Consider the following 18,595-nt stretch of genomic DNA (forward strand, 5'->3'; position numbering starts at 1 on the left):
CTAAACAACTGTAGTTTAATTTTCAGTGGAAACTACAAACTTTTAATAACCACAGGAAAAGCTGTTTGAATTCCCTAATAAATATTAAGATGAAAATTATAGCAAACCTTAAGATAACATCTTATAAACCTCTAAAATAGGAAAAACAAAAATGATGAAATTCAGTTTTAACATGTCAAGAAAAACAAGCACTATAATGCACTGCTAATGGCAATTACAGATCTTTTCAAGTGTTTGGGAGACTACAGTAACATACAATAAAATTCACAAAAACTGATCACATACCTTTTGAGCCAGCAATACTATGTACAGTAATTTATGTTAAGACTATCATAAGATAGGGGCTGGAGAGGAAGCCTATCTATATAGAATTATATACAACTCAATGATTACAAAATGGCTAACGCAAATTTTATAAATGTAAAGAAAATATCATGTCCATATTACTTTTTCCAATAAAAGTGAAGCCAAAAAGGTAATGGACAGACTTGGAAACATAGGGACAGAGAAATAATTTCTTTTCCTTTTTCCCCTGCTAATTTATATTATTTGACTTTGGTAAATGAAAAGGTAAATGAATATATGTGCTATTATGTTTTTAATTATTTTTGAGAATTAAACTAAAAGTAAAAATTGTAAATGCCAGGGCAGATTCATAAAAATTGAATAAACCAGACAGAATGAAAAATTTGGTGTATCTGATTCCTTCAAACATTTTATTAAGTACCTATACATAGGGCACTCTGTATGCAAAGATAAACACCATAGCACTGCTCTCGAGGATTCACAATCTAACCCATTTGGAAATAATAGCACCTTTAAGGTTGTAATGGACTTTGCAGTTTCCAGAAGTGTTATATATATATTCTTACTTTTATAATAACCCTATGAGGTACTTAAGTATTATCTCCATCTTAGAGATGAAGCAAATGAAGGATTAGACCTCATAGTCATGAACCCAAGTATTCTGACTCCAAATTCAGTATTTCCTACTACATCATGATACAACTATGGAAATGACAAAAACCATTATTTCCAGATTTTTTTTTATTCATAAAAATAAAAATTTGAGATTTGTAGATCAGTGCTACTTTCCTTTAGTAAAGCTAGTTCTATTATGCCATTTCCTGCTTTTAATGTTGTAAAAAAAAACTTAATATTTTTAGTTAGCAAACTGAGACAGGTTATTTTCTTTTAAAACAGGTACTTATTTTAATTTTTTCCTTGCCTAGCTTAATACCTTTTTTCCCCAAGAGTATTCATAAATTCTCTTTCTATAGGTGGGTTACTCAAAAGATTCACAAAATAAAGAACAAGCAAATGCATCAGAGCCTTGGGTGCCATGTGATTGCTGAGGAAAGCAACTGAGGAATAATGCTACTTTTTGATTGGCTATAAAGCACCTATTTGGAGACAGCCAAGTTAAGGCAAAATAGTGATGGTTAGGTAGAAATGACAAACTTTATACATTTAAAATGCCCAGGCTTTATAGTATCCTTTCTCTGTGCTATATTTTCATTGTGCTGTAAATCAATACAACATTCTAAAATGAAGCCAATTATGATGCAAAAATTATCAGAAATAAGATCACTGCTACCTAAGAAATAATACCCCAACAATACACAAATATCCTCAATAAAAACTGCTTTCCAAAAAACAAATTTTTAGTAATTTATTCTGAAGGTTGATTTTAAGACAATGTGAAAAAATAAAAACAAAGAATATGTTCATTAAATAAGTATGTTCATTAAATAAAGAATAAGGGAAATATGTTCCCTTTCTGGAGTTACTGAAACAAGATCTGTGGTCCTGAAGATTCATATACTTTCAAAAGAAAAAAAAAGGAATCATGGCAATATAAACTGCCTCTTAATCATATATATATATCTACAGTAACAACCATATTATTTTATTCTTTTCCCGAAATTAGTTTCGATCCTCAAACTGTGACTTGTTTTTTAAAAGATACGATGCTAGAAATTCAATAGGATTTGGAGGTCTGAAAAGAAAAAGAGATTCAAGATTTAGAATAGTTCAAATAGTCAGATATATTACACTATTATAAAAAATAACATTGTAATATTGCCCTGTTTTATAATCATTTAACAATTTCAGAAGACATTTCTTACCAAAATTCAAGCAAAACGTTATCTTTACTCTACCTCACTGTAACACAAGAAAATCTTTACTTCATTAGGAAATAGCCATGTATTTTTCTAAATTTAATCTGATGATTATTTTGATTTTCACCTTCACTCCTAATTAAAATTCAGCATTTCATATCTTTAATTGATACATGAGAAGGCATCATGTTGGAGTGCAGAAAGCTGTCCTCAAAGACAAGAAAATTTTGGTTTTAGTCTCATCTCTAACATTATCAGCTGTTTGACTCCAAACAATTCTTAAACCTCAAGTGTTCTAGGCAACTCCCTAAAACCTAAAATGCATTAATGGAGGAAGTTGCCTCACTGAAAGTTTCTCATAGCAAAGAAATCAGAGATCCAATCAATATACCTATCCCACAAATACTTCTGGGAAGGCTGGCTTTAAGACTGTAAAGTAATAAGATGGAGTCCTCAAATAAAGGTACTGTGAATCACACATTCAAATATATGCTAACCCCTTCAAAGGCCAATGTGGCTGGAATGAAAAGCACATGTCAAAGAGTAACATAAAATAAAATTGTAAAGTTGATTGGAAAGCCAGATAGTAGAAAGCTTTAAACATCAGACTTTGGAGTTTGTATTTCATACTACTGGAATAGGGAGTCACTGGGGAAAGGTTGTTATAACATGGTCACAACTATAAATATCAAATAAATATCTGTAAATATCACTTTGGAAGTTATTAGAATGAAAAGACTGGATTCCAATAAAAAGAGGGAATGACCAAGAGAGCAAACTCCCAGAGGAAAAGGGAAGGGATAGAATCAAAAACATAAGTGGAGGGGTTGGGAGGCGGCCCAACTCCTAATCACTAATCAGGAACTGGAGAAGAGTAAAAGGAAGTCAATAAAGAAGAGTTCTGAAGTACAAAGTAAGGAAGCTCATGATGGTTGGGGAAGTCCTCTGCTAAAAGGAAGTAAGGGGTAGTGATAATTTGATGAGAGGGAAAAAGTTGGAAAAGTCATTGTCGATAGTGTGATAAAATTAATAAATATCTATCTCTACTAGGCTTCATGTCAATGCAAACTTAATTTATTTATTCACTTGTTAAAAGGTTATTGATAAATTGAATGGACCAATGGTCAAGAAATCAAGACTGGGGCCGGCTAGGTGGCATAGTGGATAAAGCACCGGCCTTGGAGTCAGGAGTACCTGGGTTCCAAACCGGTCTCAGAAACTTAATAATTACCTAGCTGTGTGGCCATGGGCAAGCCACTTATAACCCCATTTGCCTTGTAAAAAAAAAAAGAATAAGTTACAAAAGGTTCCACTTCATGGTCCTCAGATGGATAAATATAACCAAAAATAGAAAATAATGATTGCTACAGGAAATGTAGAAGGCTAAGAATAAAAGAACTATGAATTAGTTCAATCATTCTGGAAAACAATCAGAAACTATTCATAAAATCACCAGACCAAACAATATTGTAATGAGGCATATATCACATAAACACCTTAAATTTGCCATGTCCAATACAGAAATCAAAATATTTTCCCCTAAATCCATCCTTCCTAAATTTATTTGTTTCTGGTGATGACAACAACATCCTTTCCAAGGAAGTTAAGGCCACATGTACAAGAATGTTTATAAGTAGCATTTTTGTTGCAACAAAGAACTAGAAGGGCATCTAGGTGGTGCAGTGGATAGAGCACAGGCCCTGGAGTCAAGAGGACCTGAGTTCAAATCCAGCCTCAGACAATTAATAATTACCTAGGTGTGTGGCTGGCTTTAGGCAAGCCACTTAATCCCACTGCCTTGCAAAAACTTAAAAAAAAAAAAAGAAAAAGAACTAGAAATAGGTGTCTATATAATAAGGGAATAACTGAATAAATTGTGCTGTATGAATTAATGAAATATGGCATCATAAGAAATGATGAATAAAGGATTCAAAGAAATGTGGTTAGACACATGAACTGACACAGAGTAAAATGAACAACATGAATGAAGGAAAAAGCATTTAAGTACTTAATACCTACTAAACACTAGTGACATAAATAGAAAAAATGAGATAGTATCTGTACTCAAGGAGTTCAAAATCTAATAGAGGAGGTTTAAAGAAAATTCAGTAACAAGGTAAATAAGCAAGGGCCTGAAAAATCTTAAAGATATATTGACCAAAATAAATTTAGCTGAGTTGAAGCAAGAGAAACTGAAGAACAAGAGTCTATGGTTGAAGAGATGAATTTCAAAGCTCTAAATCTGGGAAGTGGAATAATTATAACTATTAGTTATATCCAGAGCATGACCATGCCTTTCTGTATGGGTAAGATTAAAAAAAAAAATAAGGTCACAAAAGCTAAGGAGATTGACAAACAGAAAGGTCAGAGTTTTTGAGCCTGTATTGATATGCAAATTGAAGTCACTCAAGTATGAAGGCAAGGGTTAGAGTAGATAGGAAAATAAAGTAAAGAGGCAATGTTCTGTAATAAGTTTAAAGCTTCCACAAAGTGGCTAAAGGAGAGCACACCCATTTGGATGCATAAATTAATCTCATTATTTTATAGCCATTTCTTACATTATGGTTATACATCAGGATAATTTCAAATACCATTATCTTTAAAAACATAAAGTTTACTATTAACATCTCACCATTTTTCATTTTTGTACCACATTGTATTTCAGAAGTCAAAATATCTAAATATTTGAGGCTAATAATTGAAAATTTAATTTATGTCACAACATGGCATGGTCTATTGACATATAACCAATATTGGCCCTAAGATATTAAGGCTTGAAACATCTATTTGCTCTAAGTGGAAAAAACAAATTAACATATGCTTCACATGTAAAACAAGTCAAATTTCATTTTACTTAATATCAATTTCCTAAGGTTACTTTTAACTTTAAAATCCCCATTTTTTGTCATTCGGAAATTTTTTCAAAGCCTTAACCTATATTAAAAATACAATCCCAGTTATTATTTAACAGGAAAGAAAAAAAAGCAGAAATTAAATAATTCATCTTTAGTTTAAATATTAATGATTAATCCAAATATCCATAAAGTAATTCCAATTTTATGGGTTTAAATTATACATATAAAAATCTAAACAAATATCTAAGCATCTTTTAACATTAGAGCTATACTTCACAGAAGTGTAACAGTTTGCATTTCTACTCTATATTCTGGCTAATACTTACCTCTTCAAATCTGAGATATGGTCCTAAGTTATACTTTGGTAAATTTTCAAATTTATTTCTAACAAAATTTAAACTCACTATATGAGAACATAATGGGCACAAAATGATGGCAAATTTCATTAGCAGAAAGAGCTTTTCCAGTGGATCTACTTACCTAAAAAGAAATCAATTAATTGGGAAAAATAAAAAGGCAGAAAAAAGGAGAAATAACTATAAAGCTAGCTAATGGTATTGGAATCAAAGTGATTTCCAGTTTTACTCTAATTTCTCTACTTAATTTATAAGTATTAATAACAGGCAAAATGAAATGTAACTCACAGGCAAGTAACAAATACTCCTCAGGTGCCCTGAGGGAAAAGTAGTAGAATAAATGTATCATTACTGTTACTCCTTGAGTCCTCTTCCTATCATTGTCTAAATGATCCAGAGAATATACTGGATAACTCCAATGATGGCAATAGTTCTCTCTCTAAATACTAACTCCTCTTTTAATTTCCCTTAAGATCGCTTTCTTAAAGACCTATAAAGTATCCAGGAACAGGAAAGGGAAATAAATGGCAAGGAAAACCAATACTAGCATGACCACATTAGCTCCTGATTTATTTGGGTACCTAGAGAAAAGCAGTTCCAAAAACAGTTCTAAAATATTATCTATTGTCTCCACCCAAGCTCACACTTACAAATACACTTCATAGAGTTGTTTCAAAACTTAAAATATTTATGTTAACATATTTATAATACTTCTAAGAAAAAATATAAATCATTTGCAAAAGGATTGCAAATCAGATTACATGAGTTATCTCACCTTTCTTTTGCAAGCACAGCAAGTCCCTGTAATAAAATAGGTACAACAGTCTGATCCAAGTAGGCACGAGTTGGCAATGATTGAAGGTCCACCTTCTGTTTTGATGACTTTTCTGCATTAATCTTCTCATTTTCCACTATTCGCTAATAAATTTAAAAATGATATATCAATCTGACAAATTAAATTATCTTGAGTGACAAGAATAAACTAAGGAACACATTAAGTATCTCAAGGCAGATCAATTAAGAAATAAACTATTTTTCAATTAGAATCTCTCTAACAAGGATATACCCAAATTTCTCTTCTCAAATTTCATTCAGGTTACTCTCCCCTTATGCCCCATAATTGCTAATCATTTATCTTCATGACTGTCATCAGAATTTTTTCTTTCACTTTTTAAAATTTTCTCTATATTTCTGGCAACAAATATTCCTTCCCTTTTCCATTAAAATATATTCTTATAACTTTTTTAAAAATTTTTACTTTATTTTCCTTTATTTCTTATAATTTTTACGTAACATCCTTACCCTGCAACATCCCTCAAGCTCAATTGCATTTTTTAATATTTGAGAGTTGCCACATGGACCCCAAACAACTTCCAAGACACTAGAATCATATATTTGGAATATTTTACTGGAATTCTCAATTTGGTTTCTTTGAAATTTTAGAAATTTAAGGGGGGGAAGTCATAAAAGGCAATGTTTGAAATATACTTTATCCATTTTATGTTTGGAATATACTTACCTGTTTTATATATACATATATATGTATATAATGTAAATACTTTTCTAATTAAATTACTTTTTTACTGTTATAGCAAAACTGTATACACCAGACAAAGGAGATATTTTTATACTAATTTTATACATTGAAAAATTTACAACGAAGAGCAGAAACCAATATCATATCAGTCATTTTTTTCAATCTGATTTTACAACTTCAAAATGCTCCTTGATTAACTACTACTGAAAAAAGATAAAGGGAAGACACTATATGAGGTATAGCATCTTCAACCCAATATGCTACCCTAAACAAGCTGCCAATATTTTTAAAATGTTAAATTCTCCATTTTTAAAACACTGACAATCTCCATATCTCACAAAAATTTCACGCAATGAAAAACGGGGGCCTAGACTAATAAGACCAGTAAATTATGCCCCACTTAATAGTATCCTTGCCAAGAAAAATGGTAGCCAAAGACAACAATGGTTTAAAGTTTACTTAGAAACTATTATAAAAGAGAACAGAAGACTTAAAAATGGTGATGGAAAACTGAGTAGTACTGCTTCTAAAGAAAGAAAAATAGTTACAGAGTGTTCTTGCTTTACATAAAGAATTCTTAAAGAAATCTACATTCCAAAAAAACTGGGATAATACGCTGTGTAAAGCAGATGTTGTACAATAAGATAGCTGAATGACTCAGGCAGTATAAACACTGGTGGGAAGCTGAAAAGCCTCTCTAAGTCAATTCCCCTATGTCTGAAGAAAATGATACTGTTCCTTTTCCTGTGTTCAATAATGATCCTTATATTTTTACATTAGCTAGTAGAAAATATACTCTTTAGAAGAAGAGTGAACTATCTCATAAGCCTAAGTCAAATAATTAGAAAATATTAAAGAAAACAAACTGTCATAGTTAGTACGTGAACTTAGTCTTGCAGTGTCAACTTGAGCACCACAGTGAAAGATGCTGCTCAAATAAAGGAGCATGCAAAGGTAGGGCTGGCATGAAGGCTACTTATGTGTTGGGAAAAAAAAACCAGAAAGTACTATTCTAGAGACAGAGAACCTTATTAACTATGGGACTAAAAGACCAGATGAAAAAGAATATCCCTTTAAGCTTGATTACAATTCAAGACAAGGCTCAAAGATTCTGAAGATTTAAAGGTAATGTACCCTAAAGAAACACTGGTACTTACAACAAGCAGTGGCTGATTTGAATGATTTCAAAATTGTGTAGTAGTTCATAATAAGCAAGTATCAGAAGAGGCTGCTAGTGCAGATATTGAAGTAGCAAGGAAGTTTCCTACAAAACATTATTGATGAAAGCTCCTGCTTACTAGAGCAAATCATTAGTATGGATGAAACTGGACTATTTTATCAAAGAATTTCATATTGAACCTACATCATCATGGAGAAAAAAAAACTGTCAGGGAACAAAATTTTGAAAAACAGAATTACTCTTCTGCTTGGAGGAAATCTGACACTTACAAATTAAATCCTGTTCTCATGCACCACTCAGAAAATCCCAAAGTAATAAAAAAAATCAGCAAAGCAATACTCTCTGTGCATTATTTCACTAATCCTAAAGTATGAGTAATCCTTATCTTCTTTGAACAATAGTTTATGCACTGTTTCATTCCCCTCCCCATCTGGAGGTCTTCAATGAAAATGTACAAATGCTCTACTTTCTCCATAATGTTACCTAATTATTACTACATCCTATGGATCAAGGAGTATTGTGAACTTCAAGGCAGGCATGTTATTTATGCACTACATTTGGAACTATGCCCAAAGAGCTATAAAACTGCACACTCTGATCCAAATGCTGGGCCTATATTCTAAAAAAAAAAAAATCCAAACAACATTTGCCCAGACAATGCAGCTTTGAATGCAGATAAAAACTTAACACTTAGAGATTTCTAGAAGTCCTATAATATTTACCATGCAATCCAGAATACAACAAAGGTATGGGAAGGTATAGCCCCAACACATGAATGAAGAGTTTGGGAGAAAACATGTCCATAGTTCATTCTCAATTTTCATGGATTTCAGAAAAAAAGATCCTAAACCCAGCAAAAGAACTAGAACTCAAAGTAGATAAGAATGATTATGGAGCTAAGATGGAGATATAGATAAGAATGTCTCATGGAGAACTCTCCAGTGAGGATTTGATTGAGCTGCTAACTGCGAAGATTTAAAAAGAAAGGAAAGATAAGGAACCCACAGCCAAACAAAAAATACCAGAGCATCAAATAAAATGGAATCAGAAGCATTTCATCATTTGAGTAAATTTTTTCCTTATACTGAAAGATAAATCCAATACTTGCTTGCTATTGCTAGATATATGAAGGGGAAAAAGAGAATTCACTGTCCAAACATCTCTCAATAGCTTCATAAAAAAGTTGCATAAAGTCAAAGAACAAATCGTAGAAACAATCAATAATTTCATTAAAAATTTCAAAAAAGGGGGCAGCTAGGTGGCGTAGTGGATAAAGCACCAGCCTTGGAGTCAGGAGTACCCGGGTTCAAATCTGGTCTCAGACACTTAATAATTACCTAGCTGTGTGGCCTTGGGCAAGCCACTTAACCCCATTTGCCTTGCAAAAAAAAAAATTTTTCAAAAAAAACAGAAAAAGGACAAATCAAAAATCCCCACTCAGATACCAAATTGGAAATCCTGAAAAATCAAAGGAAAGATTAAAAAAATTGAAAGAAAAACCATAAAATTAAAAGCCAGTTTCATTAAAAAAAAAAACACACACAAACACAATAAATAGTTAAATCACTGGTTAATATGATTTAATTTAAAAAAAGAAGAAAACCAAATTACTAGTATCAAAATTAGTTGTACCAAGGAAGAGGAAATAAAACAACTGTTAGGAGCTGTTGTGCCCAATTATATGCCAATAAATTTGACAATCTATAATTTAGATTTTAAATGAAATTGATGAATAGCTACAAAAATATAAATCCTTTAGATTAAGAGTAGAATTAAAATACTTTAAAAAAATCAATCTTAGAAAAAAGAAATTGAACATGTCATCAATGACCTTCCTAAGAAAATATCCCCAGGAGCAGATGAATTCACAAAAAAATTCTGCCCATCACTTAAAGAATAATTCATTCTAATACCATATAAACTACTCAGAAAAATAGGTGAAGGTGCCCTACCAAAGTCCTTTTATTACACAAATATGGAGCTGATACCCAAACCAGGAAAAGTTAAAACAGATTAAAAAAATTATAGATCAATTTCTCTAATGAATTATCAATATAAAAATTTTAAATAAAATACTAGCCAAGAGATTTCAGCAATATATCACAATGATCATACATTAATACCAGGTGGGATTTATATCAGGCATGCAGAACTGGTTCAATATCAGGAAAACTATCAACAAAATTGACCATATCAATAACAAAACCAAGAGAAAGCATATGCTTATCTCAATAAAGCCTGTAAATACCCTTTGATCCCGCTAGGTCTACAATGTCCTTATCAGTGTCACCAAATTTGAATTCATTCAACAAGGTATAATATTTACTGCGTGATGGCATCAATTAAAACTGAAGATAATGAAGTTATTTAACTTTTGGGTCAAGATTGGGCCTCAGTTTCCTTATCTTCAAAACAGAGAGGGCCACACTAGGTGATTTGTAAAAGTTCCTTACAGCTCTAAAAACTGTAATATTATAAACTTTTAATCCAAAAAGCAATTGAATTTATTCATTCAACAAGCATTTATTATCTCCTCAAATGCATACCGACAAAGTCCACCCTAGAGCAATCCAATTTTAAAGATACTAAGGAATGGACTTTTAAGATGCCTCAAAAAAGGGAATATGTCAAAGGAATGGAAATTATTTAAAGTGCTTTGACAACCAAAAAAAAAAAGGCAGCCAAGAAGTCACTACCAATTACCAACTAGTCATCACTATGTGGCTGCTTTTTAATCTTAATATATTTATTACAATACTAACATATATGTGGATTTATGTTCGTTGTGTGTATATATACTTACACACAACAGGCATACTTCAATAATATCCAAGATAACACTAGAGGAGAACTTTTTTAGATGTTTTCTATTGGGAATCAATTTGTCAGCGATGAAAAAAGTATTTGAGACAAGAAAAAATTGTCACAAAGGGTTTCCTCCAAAAACTATTTTCCAAGCATATCTTAAAACCAGGCAAAACTATGACAGATACAACTACAGAGTTAACAGATGAATTATAAAAGATTCATGCTCAACCAAAGTGCTCACTGGTATTATGGAAATTGTCCTGCACAAGTTACAAAGAAAACAATACTGTAACTGACGTTTATTAAGCACTAAGATTTGTAAAATGGTTTCCTCATAATCACCCCATGAAATGGGTGATAAAATACTATTATTTTACATTTTACATAAAGAATTCCTCACTGGTGGCAAGTTCACAAATGTTCCTATTCATATATGAAATTATACTAACTACATCAAGCCCCAGAACATTATTATAATGCCTCTTAAATGAAATTTCCAGAATTTGGAAGTAGTCTAACACTCCACAGCAAGAGGGGTAAAAAAAGGATGAAAAATACATATTGCATAGACTTTGATATGCAACCAGTCAAGTTAGCACAATTTCATTCACACACACAGACATGGGGGGGGGGGGGGGGGCCTCAGCTGAGCTAGGAACTGATTAAGAAAGAACAGGCTGAAGCACATTTGAGAAATTACAGAGTACTTTTTAATTATCTAAAGTCAATACAAAAGTTTCATCTGTTACATTAATATTCTTAGTGATGCTAAGCTACAATGAATTATAGAATATGATCTCATAAGAACCTCAAATGGTCATGAAAAGTAGACTAAAACTTATTAAAAGAATAATTTATTACTTGCTGGTATCACATCTCTAAGACACAGGTGGTCAGAAAAAAAAGATGTGCTTGTCATGCAGTAAGAATGAGAGGCAAGGGGCGGCTAGGTGGCACAGTGGATAGAACACCAGCCTTGGAGTCAGGAGTACCTGGGTTCAAATCCGGTCTCAGACACTTACTAATTTACTAATTACCTAGCCGTGTGGCCTTGGGCAAGCCACTTAACCCCATTGCCTTGCAGGGGAAAAAAAAACTAAAAAAAGAATGAGAGGCAAAAGACTATCTGATTGTTACAGTGGTATACTAGGGAGATTATAAGAGAGAGGGGGAAAAAAAGGCTCCAGGGTATTCTGTATGACAGATTTATAGAAATGTGGAAAAGAACTGTATGAGATCAACATGTCAGGAAGAATTGTAATATGCATCAATGAAGAAAATATCCAATAAAAGTACAACAAATACAAATTATATTACACAAAAAATGTAATTGGGTTCAATTTATACAAAGATACTGCTGATCATTAGAAGTATAATTTAATTATAAAAAAATTCCTCCTTTCTAAATTCACCTCTCCCTTCCACACCAAATTCCAAGACTATATTTTATACATCTAAATTCTATAAATATTAAGTCACTGTGGCTGGTTCTCTTTGTCCTAGAACAAAAACTATCATCTTTCTGAGCATTATTTTACTGCCAAAGAAAAAAAGAAAAAAGCAACATAGAATACAGGAACATTTTTTAAAAGTTATATCATTACCTACTATCTAAACCTTGAAGAGATGAAAAAACTAAGAATACATCATTAATTTATACTAAAAAGTGTAGTTCTTAATAATGAAGCCAAAATCAAAGCTTCAAACAGGAAACATAACAAATAACAGGTATCCTAAAAGTTAGATATGTTATTAGTTGTCCCTTTCACATAACCCTAATTAACCTCCTTCAATAACTCAGAAAATAAAGGATGAAAATTAGCTAAGAAAAGCTAGCTATGCCTTAAGTTCAAATCACTTGTGAATATTGGTGCCTGGAATGTCTTATGGGTACAATATACAACAAGCAAGCTATGTTGCCTTTACGACAATACAATGGTGCATTAAAAACTATATTCTATAGTGTTAAAAGTGACTGATGTAATTCTTCATCGATACCAAAAAAATCAGCAGTCTATATAGCACTATAAAAAATAACTAATATTTATGGAGCCTTTTAAAACAATTACAAAGTACTTTACAAATAGTATTTTATTTTTATTCTTACAGCAATCCTGAGAAGGTGCAAATTATACCCATTTTACAGGTGAGCAAAACTAAGCAGAAAGTAACAAAGTAACAAAGCTAGTAAATTATCTGACACTGGATTTGAACTCGGGACTTCCTGACTTCCAAATCTAATCTATACACTGTATCACACAAATGTCTTTTAGTAGTGATAACAAAACTTCTGGAGTTGGAGGATTCAGGATCTCTTCTATAAACTACCTTGTGTGATCTAAAGTTTAGTCACTTCACCTTTCAAGCTTCAGTTACTCAAACAAAAACTGAATAAACACTAAGTGCCAGGTAAGTGTTAAATGCAAGGGACAGAAATAAAAGCAAAGGAAATAAACAAAAATGTATGTCCTCAAAAAAATATACATTCAAAAAGGGGAAGACAATAAATATAAGGGAATGATGTCCAAGGAGGATGTTTTAGGCTGTAAAGTCAAAGGGGATACTAAGGTTAATGTCTAAAATTCCTTCCAGCTCTAAATCTACCATCCTTACAAATATATCATCTAACTAGAAAATATATCATCTAACTCATCAAAGCCAACTCCAAGAGGAGGAATTGTGGAACATGTTTTTTTAATCTACTTCAATTAAATCCCACTGGTATCAGTGCCACTAGCCCTAAAATGGATTCCTCTTTTATTTCCAAAACATATCATACCTTCCTTTTCATTTACTTTTAAATATTCTCCCATTGTATTTTCCATGAAAATTTTTTTAAGTACCTACCTCTGGTCACTCTAGCTAAAAAAATTAAATACCTATAATATGCAATGGTTAACATATATTAGCATAATATATAAAAATTTCATGTAATAAAAATATGAGATTTACAATAGATTATATATCAGTGTTAAACATTCTCCCTTACATATAATGTATTCATATTTTTGCATATATACATATACACAATGCACATCTATATACACATATGTATATGTATAACATATACATGTGCATACATGCACATAAATCATATATAGAATATATATTGGAAATTAATTCACTGGAAAACAAAAGAAGGTATATATTGTCAACTATAAAGCATATATATATATATATATATATATATATATATATATACATATATATCTCCTTTTGTCTCCCAGTGAATTTATCTTCCTTTCCCCTTTAGATCATCTAAATGGCTGGAACTGTTTCTGTTTTCTGTTACATATCCCCACCTAGCACAGGGCTTGGCACATAGTAGCCTCTTGGTGAATGTGAACTGAATTAAATGTATCCCAACAGCAATCCATATACAGAATTCTGTATTTGTTGGCTAATTAATGAATGCTGACTAGCAAACATTTGAATCCACAGAGCAAATCTTTTGATTACTTAAACAGTAATAGAAGGATCAAATCAACAAACATTTATAAACATAGCACTGTAGATAGGAAAACAAAAAGAGACAGCCCCTACCCTCAAAGGGCTTACATTCTATCGGGGAAACAACAGATGTTAGTAAAGTAAATACAAAGTATATGCAAGGTAAATACAAAGTAATTTTCAGAGGGCCCTAGAAACTGAAAAAAATTCTATATAGCCCATACCACACGAACTAACAATAGAAACCTATCACCACTGCCCACCAAATAAAGTAACCTAACGACCTTTGGAAGTGCTGTCTTTAGTCCGCTTTTAATAAGCCTATGTTCTAGATGCTAAAGTTACTAGGGGGTGAAAGAAGTGGAGTTTGTTACCTCGACGTTTTCGGTGAGGCCATACTCGGAGTGAGGGTTTTCCGAAACCTACAAGACAAGACAAGGGTCAGGGCACGGCTCCCGGCCCCGACCTTGGCACCCCCTCCCCCCGCAGGCCCCCGGGTACCGGCGTCTGTCCCTCCAGCAGCTGCTCCGGCTCCATGACTCGGGCCTGCAAGTGGCCGCTCGGGACGCGAGTCTGGGGAAACAAGGAAAGCCCCGTGTCAGCTACCACCCGGGAGCGCGGAGAAAGCAGGGCTGGGCCGGGAGGGGAGGGCCGGGTCGGGCAGGGGCCGGGAGGGAAGGGGAGGGCCGGGTCGGGCAGGGGCAGGGGCCGGGAGGGAAGGGGAGGGCCGGGCCGGGCTGGGCTGGGGCCGGGAGGGAAGGGGAGGGCCGGGCCGGGCTGGGCTGGGGCCGGGAGGGAAGGGGAGGGCCGGGAGGGAAGGGGAGGGCCGGGAGGGAAGGGGAGGGCCGGGCCGGGCTGGGGCCGGGAGGGAAGGGGAGGGCCGGGCCAGGCTGAGCTGGGGCCGGGAGGGAAGGGGAGGGCCGGGCCGGGCCAGGCTGGGCTGGGGCCGGGAGGGAAGGGGAGGGCCGGGAGGGAAGGGGAGGGCCGGCCTGGGCTCGGGAAGGAAGGGAAGGGCCGGGCCGGGCTGGGGCCGGGAGGGAAGGGAAGGGGAGGGCCGGGCCGGGAGGGAAGGGAAGGAGAGGGCCGGGAGGGAAGGGCTGGACCGGGAGGGCCGGGCCGGGGAGGGCTGGGCCGGGAGGGAAGGGAAGGGGAGGGCTGGGCCGGGAGGGAAGGGAAGGGAAGGGGAGGGCTGGGCCGGGAGGGAAGGGAAGGGAAGGGGAGGGCTGGGCCGGGAGGGAAGGGGAGGGCCGGGCTGGGACCGGGAGGGAAGGGGAGGGCCGGGCCGGGCTGGGGCCGGGAGGGAAGGGACGGGGAGGGCCGGGCCGGGAGGGAAGGGGAGGGCCGGGCCGGGCTGGGCTGGAGCCGGGAAGGAAGGAGAGGGCCGGGCCGGGATGGAAGGAGAGGGCCGGGCCGGGATGGAAGGAGAGGGCCGGGCCGGGAAGGGGAGGGCCGGGCTGGGCTGGGGCCGGGAAGGAAGGAGAGGGCCGGGCCGGGCTGGGGCCGGGAGGGAAGGGGAGGGCTAGGGCCGGGATGGAAGGAGAGGGCCGGGCCGGGAAGGAGAGGGCCGGGCCGGGCTGGGGCCGGGAGGGAAGGGACGGGGAGGGGAGGGCCGGGCTGGGCTGGAGCCGGGAAGGAAGGAGAGGGCCGGGGCGGGCTGGGGCCGGGAGGGAAGGGACGGGGAGGGGAGGGCCGGGCCGGGCTGGGGCCGGGAGGGAAGGGACGGGGAGGGCCGGGCCGGGCTGGGCTGGAGCCGGGAAGGAAGGAGAGGGCCGGGGCGGGCTGGGGCCGGGAGGGAAGGGACGGGGAGGAGAGGGCCGGGCCGGGCTGGGGCCGGGAGGGAAGGGACGGGGAGGGCCGGGCCGGGCTGGGCTGGAGCCGGGAAGGAAGGAGAGGGCCGGGGCGGGCTGGGGCCGGGAGGGAAGGGGAGGGCTGGGGCCGGGATGGAAGGAGAGGGCCGGGCCGGGAAGGGGAGGGCTGGGCCGGGCTGGGGCCGGGGGCCGGATGGGCCCCGCCCCCGCAGCGGGCCGGAGCCCCGGGACGGCCCGCGGGGCAGGCCTGGGAAAGGCGGGGCCGCCCGCAGCGGCACAGCACCGGGAAGCGGCCACAGAAAGGAGCCGGGAGGGAAAGAGGATCGTTACCGCGCTCAAGTCGAACCGCGCCCAAAAGCCTGGCACCGCACCTCCGACCCCCTACGACAAACTGCTCGAGCCGGCCGTAAAGCAAGGACGTCGCACGAGGGACGCGCCTGCGCAAACGCAAATCCCCTCAGGGCCGACTGCAGAAAGCGCGCGTCTCCGGGCCCGTGACCCTCAGTGCGGCGAGGGACGGTCTCCCGGAGCGTGACCTGCGATGGGCTACAGGTGGGCAGGGGCGGATCAGGGCAGCCGCTCCAGTACGTATGCTCCGTGGCCACGCCGCGAGCGCAGCCACGCCCCCCCACCCCGGCCCGAAAGTACTGTGTCTATTTTGACTTTTCTGTGAACATTTGCATATGCATGCACACGCACACATGCGCTCATTGACAGGCTCCGGTTCCTTTATTATTTTTTTTTAATCTTTTAGGTAAGTCAGTACCTAGCGCCTTAGTAGTAGGCACTGAATACGTTTGTCCAATTGGAATTAAACTGAATTGCTAACTAATGGAGGAAAATATTCTCTCCTAGGAGTAATTCTAGATAGAGCTAAATTAGCCAGGCATTTTCTGGAGCTCTCTCCTCCACAAAAAAAAAAACAAAAAAAAAAAAACCCAGCTATTAAGCTCTCCACTAGTCAAAAAAGTAGAGGGAGCAACAAAGAAATTCTATTCTGAATCTTATTCTAAGGAAAAAAGAAACAGGTGACAGATAAGCACTGAAGATACAAAAAGAGGCAAAAGACAATCTCTGCCCTCAATGAGTTTACAATCTAATGGGGGAAACAACATGCAAACATGTGTGTGTGTGCATAGATATAGATATACATACACACACACACACACACACACACACACACACACACACAGACAAGCTGTATAGAGGATAAATTGTTCAGTAATCCAAAGACCACAGCAGGGGTGCCAGATCCTTCTATCCAAGTTCATTTTCATTTTTTTCATCATACTGTCTATCCATCTCATCCTCAGCCATCCTCTTTCCCTTTTGCCTTCATTCTTTCCCAACACCAAGAGTTACATCTTCTCATGTGGCTAAAGTATTTAAGCTTTAGTATTTCTTTAATATTGACTGATTTGATTTCCTTGCTATCCAAGGGTCTCTCAAAAGTCTTCTCTAGCACCACAATTCAAAAGAGATGATTTTGCAGCACTCAGCCCTCCTTAAAATCCAGGTCTCACAGCAATCCATTGATAATGAAAAACCATAGCTTTGACTTTATGGATCTTCATCATCGGCCATGTGAGATCTCTCTTTTTTGTTATGCTGTCCAGATTTGCCACAGCTTTCCTTCCAAGAAGCTTCTTTTAATTTCATGGTTGCCTTCTACAGTGATTATTGAGCCTGAGAATATAAAATGAATAAGTGCTTCCATTTTTTTCCTCCCTATATTTCCCAGAAAGTGATAGGACTAGTTGCTAAGATCCTAGATTTTTTGATGATAAGCTTCAAGCCAGCTTTTACACTCTTCTCTTAGCTGTTCTTAATTCTTTACTTTCTGTCATCAAAGTGGTAGCAACTACATAACTGAGATTATTGATACTTTTCCAGGCAATCTTAATTCCAGCTTTTGATTTATCCAGTCTGGCATGATGTACTTGTATATAAGTTAAATAAGGCGACAACATAGAGCTTTATTATACTCCTTTTCCAGTCTTAAACCAAGCTTTTTCATATTTGTTCTAACTTGTTTCTTGATCTATATAGAGGTTACTCAGGAGACAAGTAAAATGATCTGATACTCCCATCTGATACTCCCATCTCTAGGGACCTGAACCATTTTGTTGCAGTACCCACAGTCAAAGGCTTTAGTGTAGTCAGGGAAGCAGAAGTAAGATTTTTTTTTTCCTGGAACTTCCTTGCTTTCTCAAAAATCCAGCAAAGGTTGACATTTTGGTCTCTAGTTCCTCTGCCTCTTTGATACCAACTAACTCTTCTGGTAATTCTCAATTTATATTACAGAATCTTAAGCATTACCTTACTGGCCTATGAAATGAATACAAGTGTTTAGTGATTTAAACATTACTTGGAATTGTGCTTCTTGAAAATTGAAACTACCTAATCTGATATTCTTTATAATGGAATTAATATTTCTTGATCTATATATTTCTGATCAGAAGTTAATCTGTTAACCTT

The 18,595-nt window shown here is 37.4% G+C and overlaps 1 protein-coding gene across 2 annotated transcripts; it reads right to left on the reverse strand.

Moving 5' to 3' along the window:
* Window positions 1-697: 697 nt before the first annotated feature.
* DPY30 (dpy-30 histone methyltransferase complex regulatory subunit) lies at window positions 698-16,558 on the reverse strand. 2 transcript variants are annotated; one of them, XM_074209670.1, is made up of 6 exons: window positions 16,448-16,558; window positions 14,811-14,882; window positions 14,684-14,731; window positions 6,110-6,252; window positions 1,970-1,999; window positions 698-1,403 (listed from the first exon to the last, which is right to left on the reverse strand). In XM_074209670.1, the coding sequence occupies exons 2-6, from the start codon at window positions 14,844-14,846 to the stop codon at window positions 1,286-1,288; spliced, it is 375 nt and encodes a 124-aa protein (XP_074065771.1). In that variant the 5' UTR covers window positions 14,847-14,882; window positions 16,448-16,558; the 3' UTR covers window positions 698-1,285. The 2 variants fall into 2 exon arrangements, with proteins under 2 accessions (XP_074065771.1, XP_074065772.1); XM_074209671.1 differs by having other exon boundaries at window positions 698-1,999; window positions 16,448-16,556.
* Window positions 16,559-18,595: the final 2,037 nt, after the last annotated feature.

The sequence above is a fragment of the Macrotis lagotis genome, chromosome 1, assembly GCF_037893015.1.
Source record: "Macrotis lagotis isolate mMagLag1 chromosome 1, bilby.v1.9.chrom.fasta, whole genome shotgun sequence".
NCBI lineage: Eukaryota > Metazoa > Chordata > Mammalia > Peramelemorphia > Peramelidae > Macrotis > Macrotis lagotis.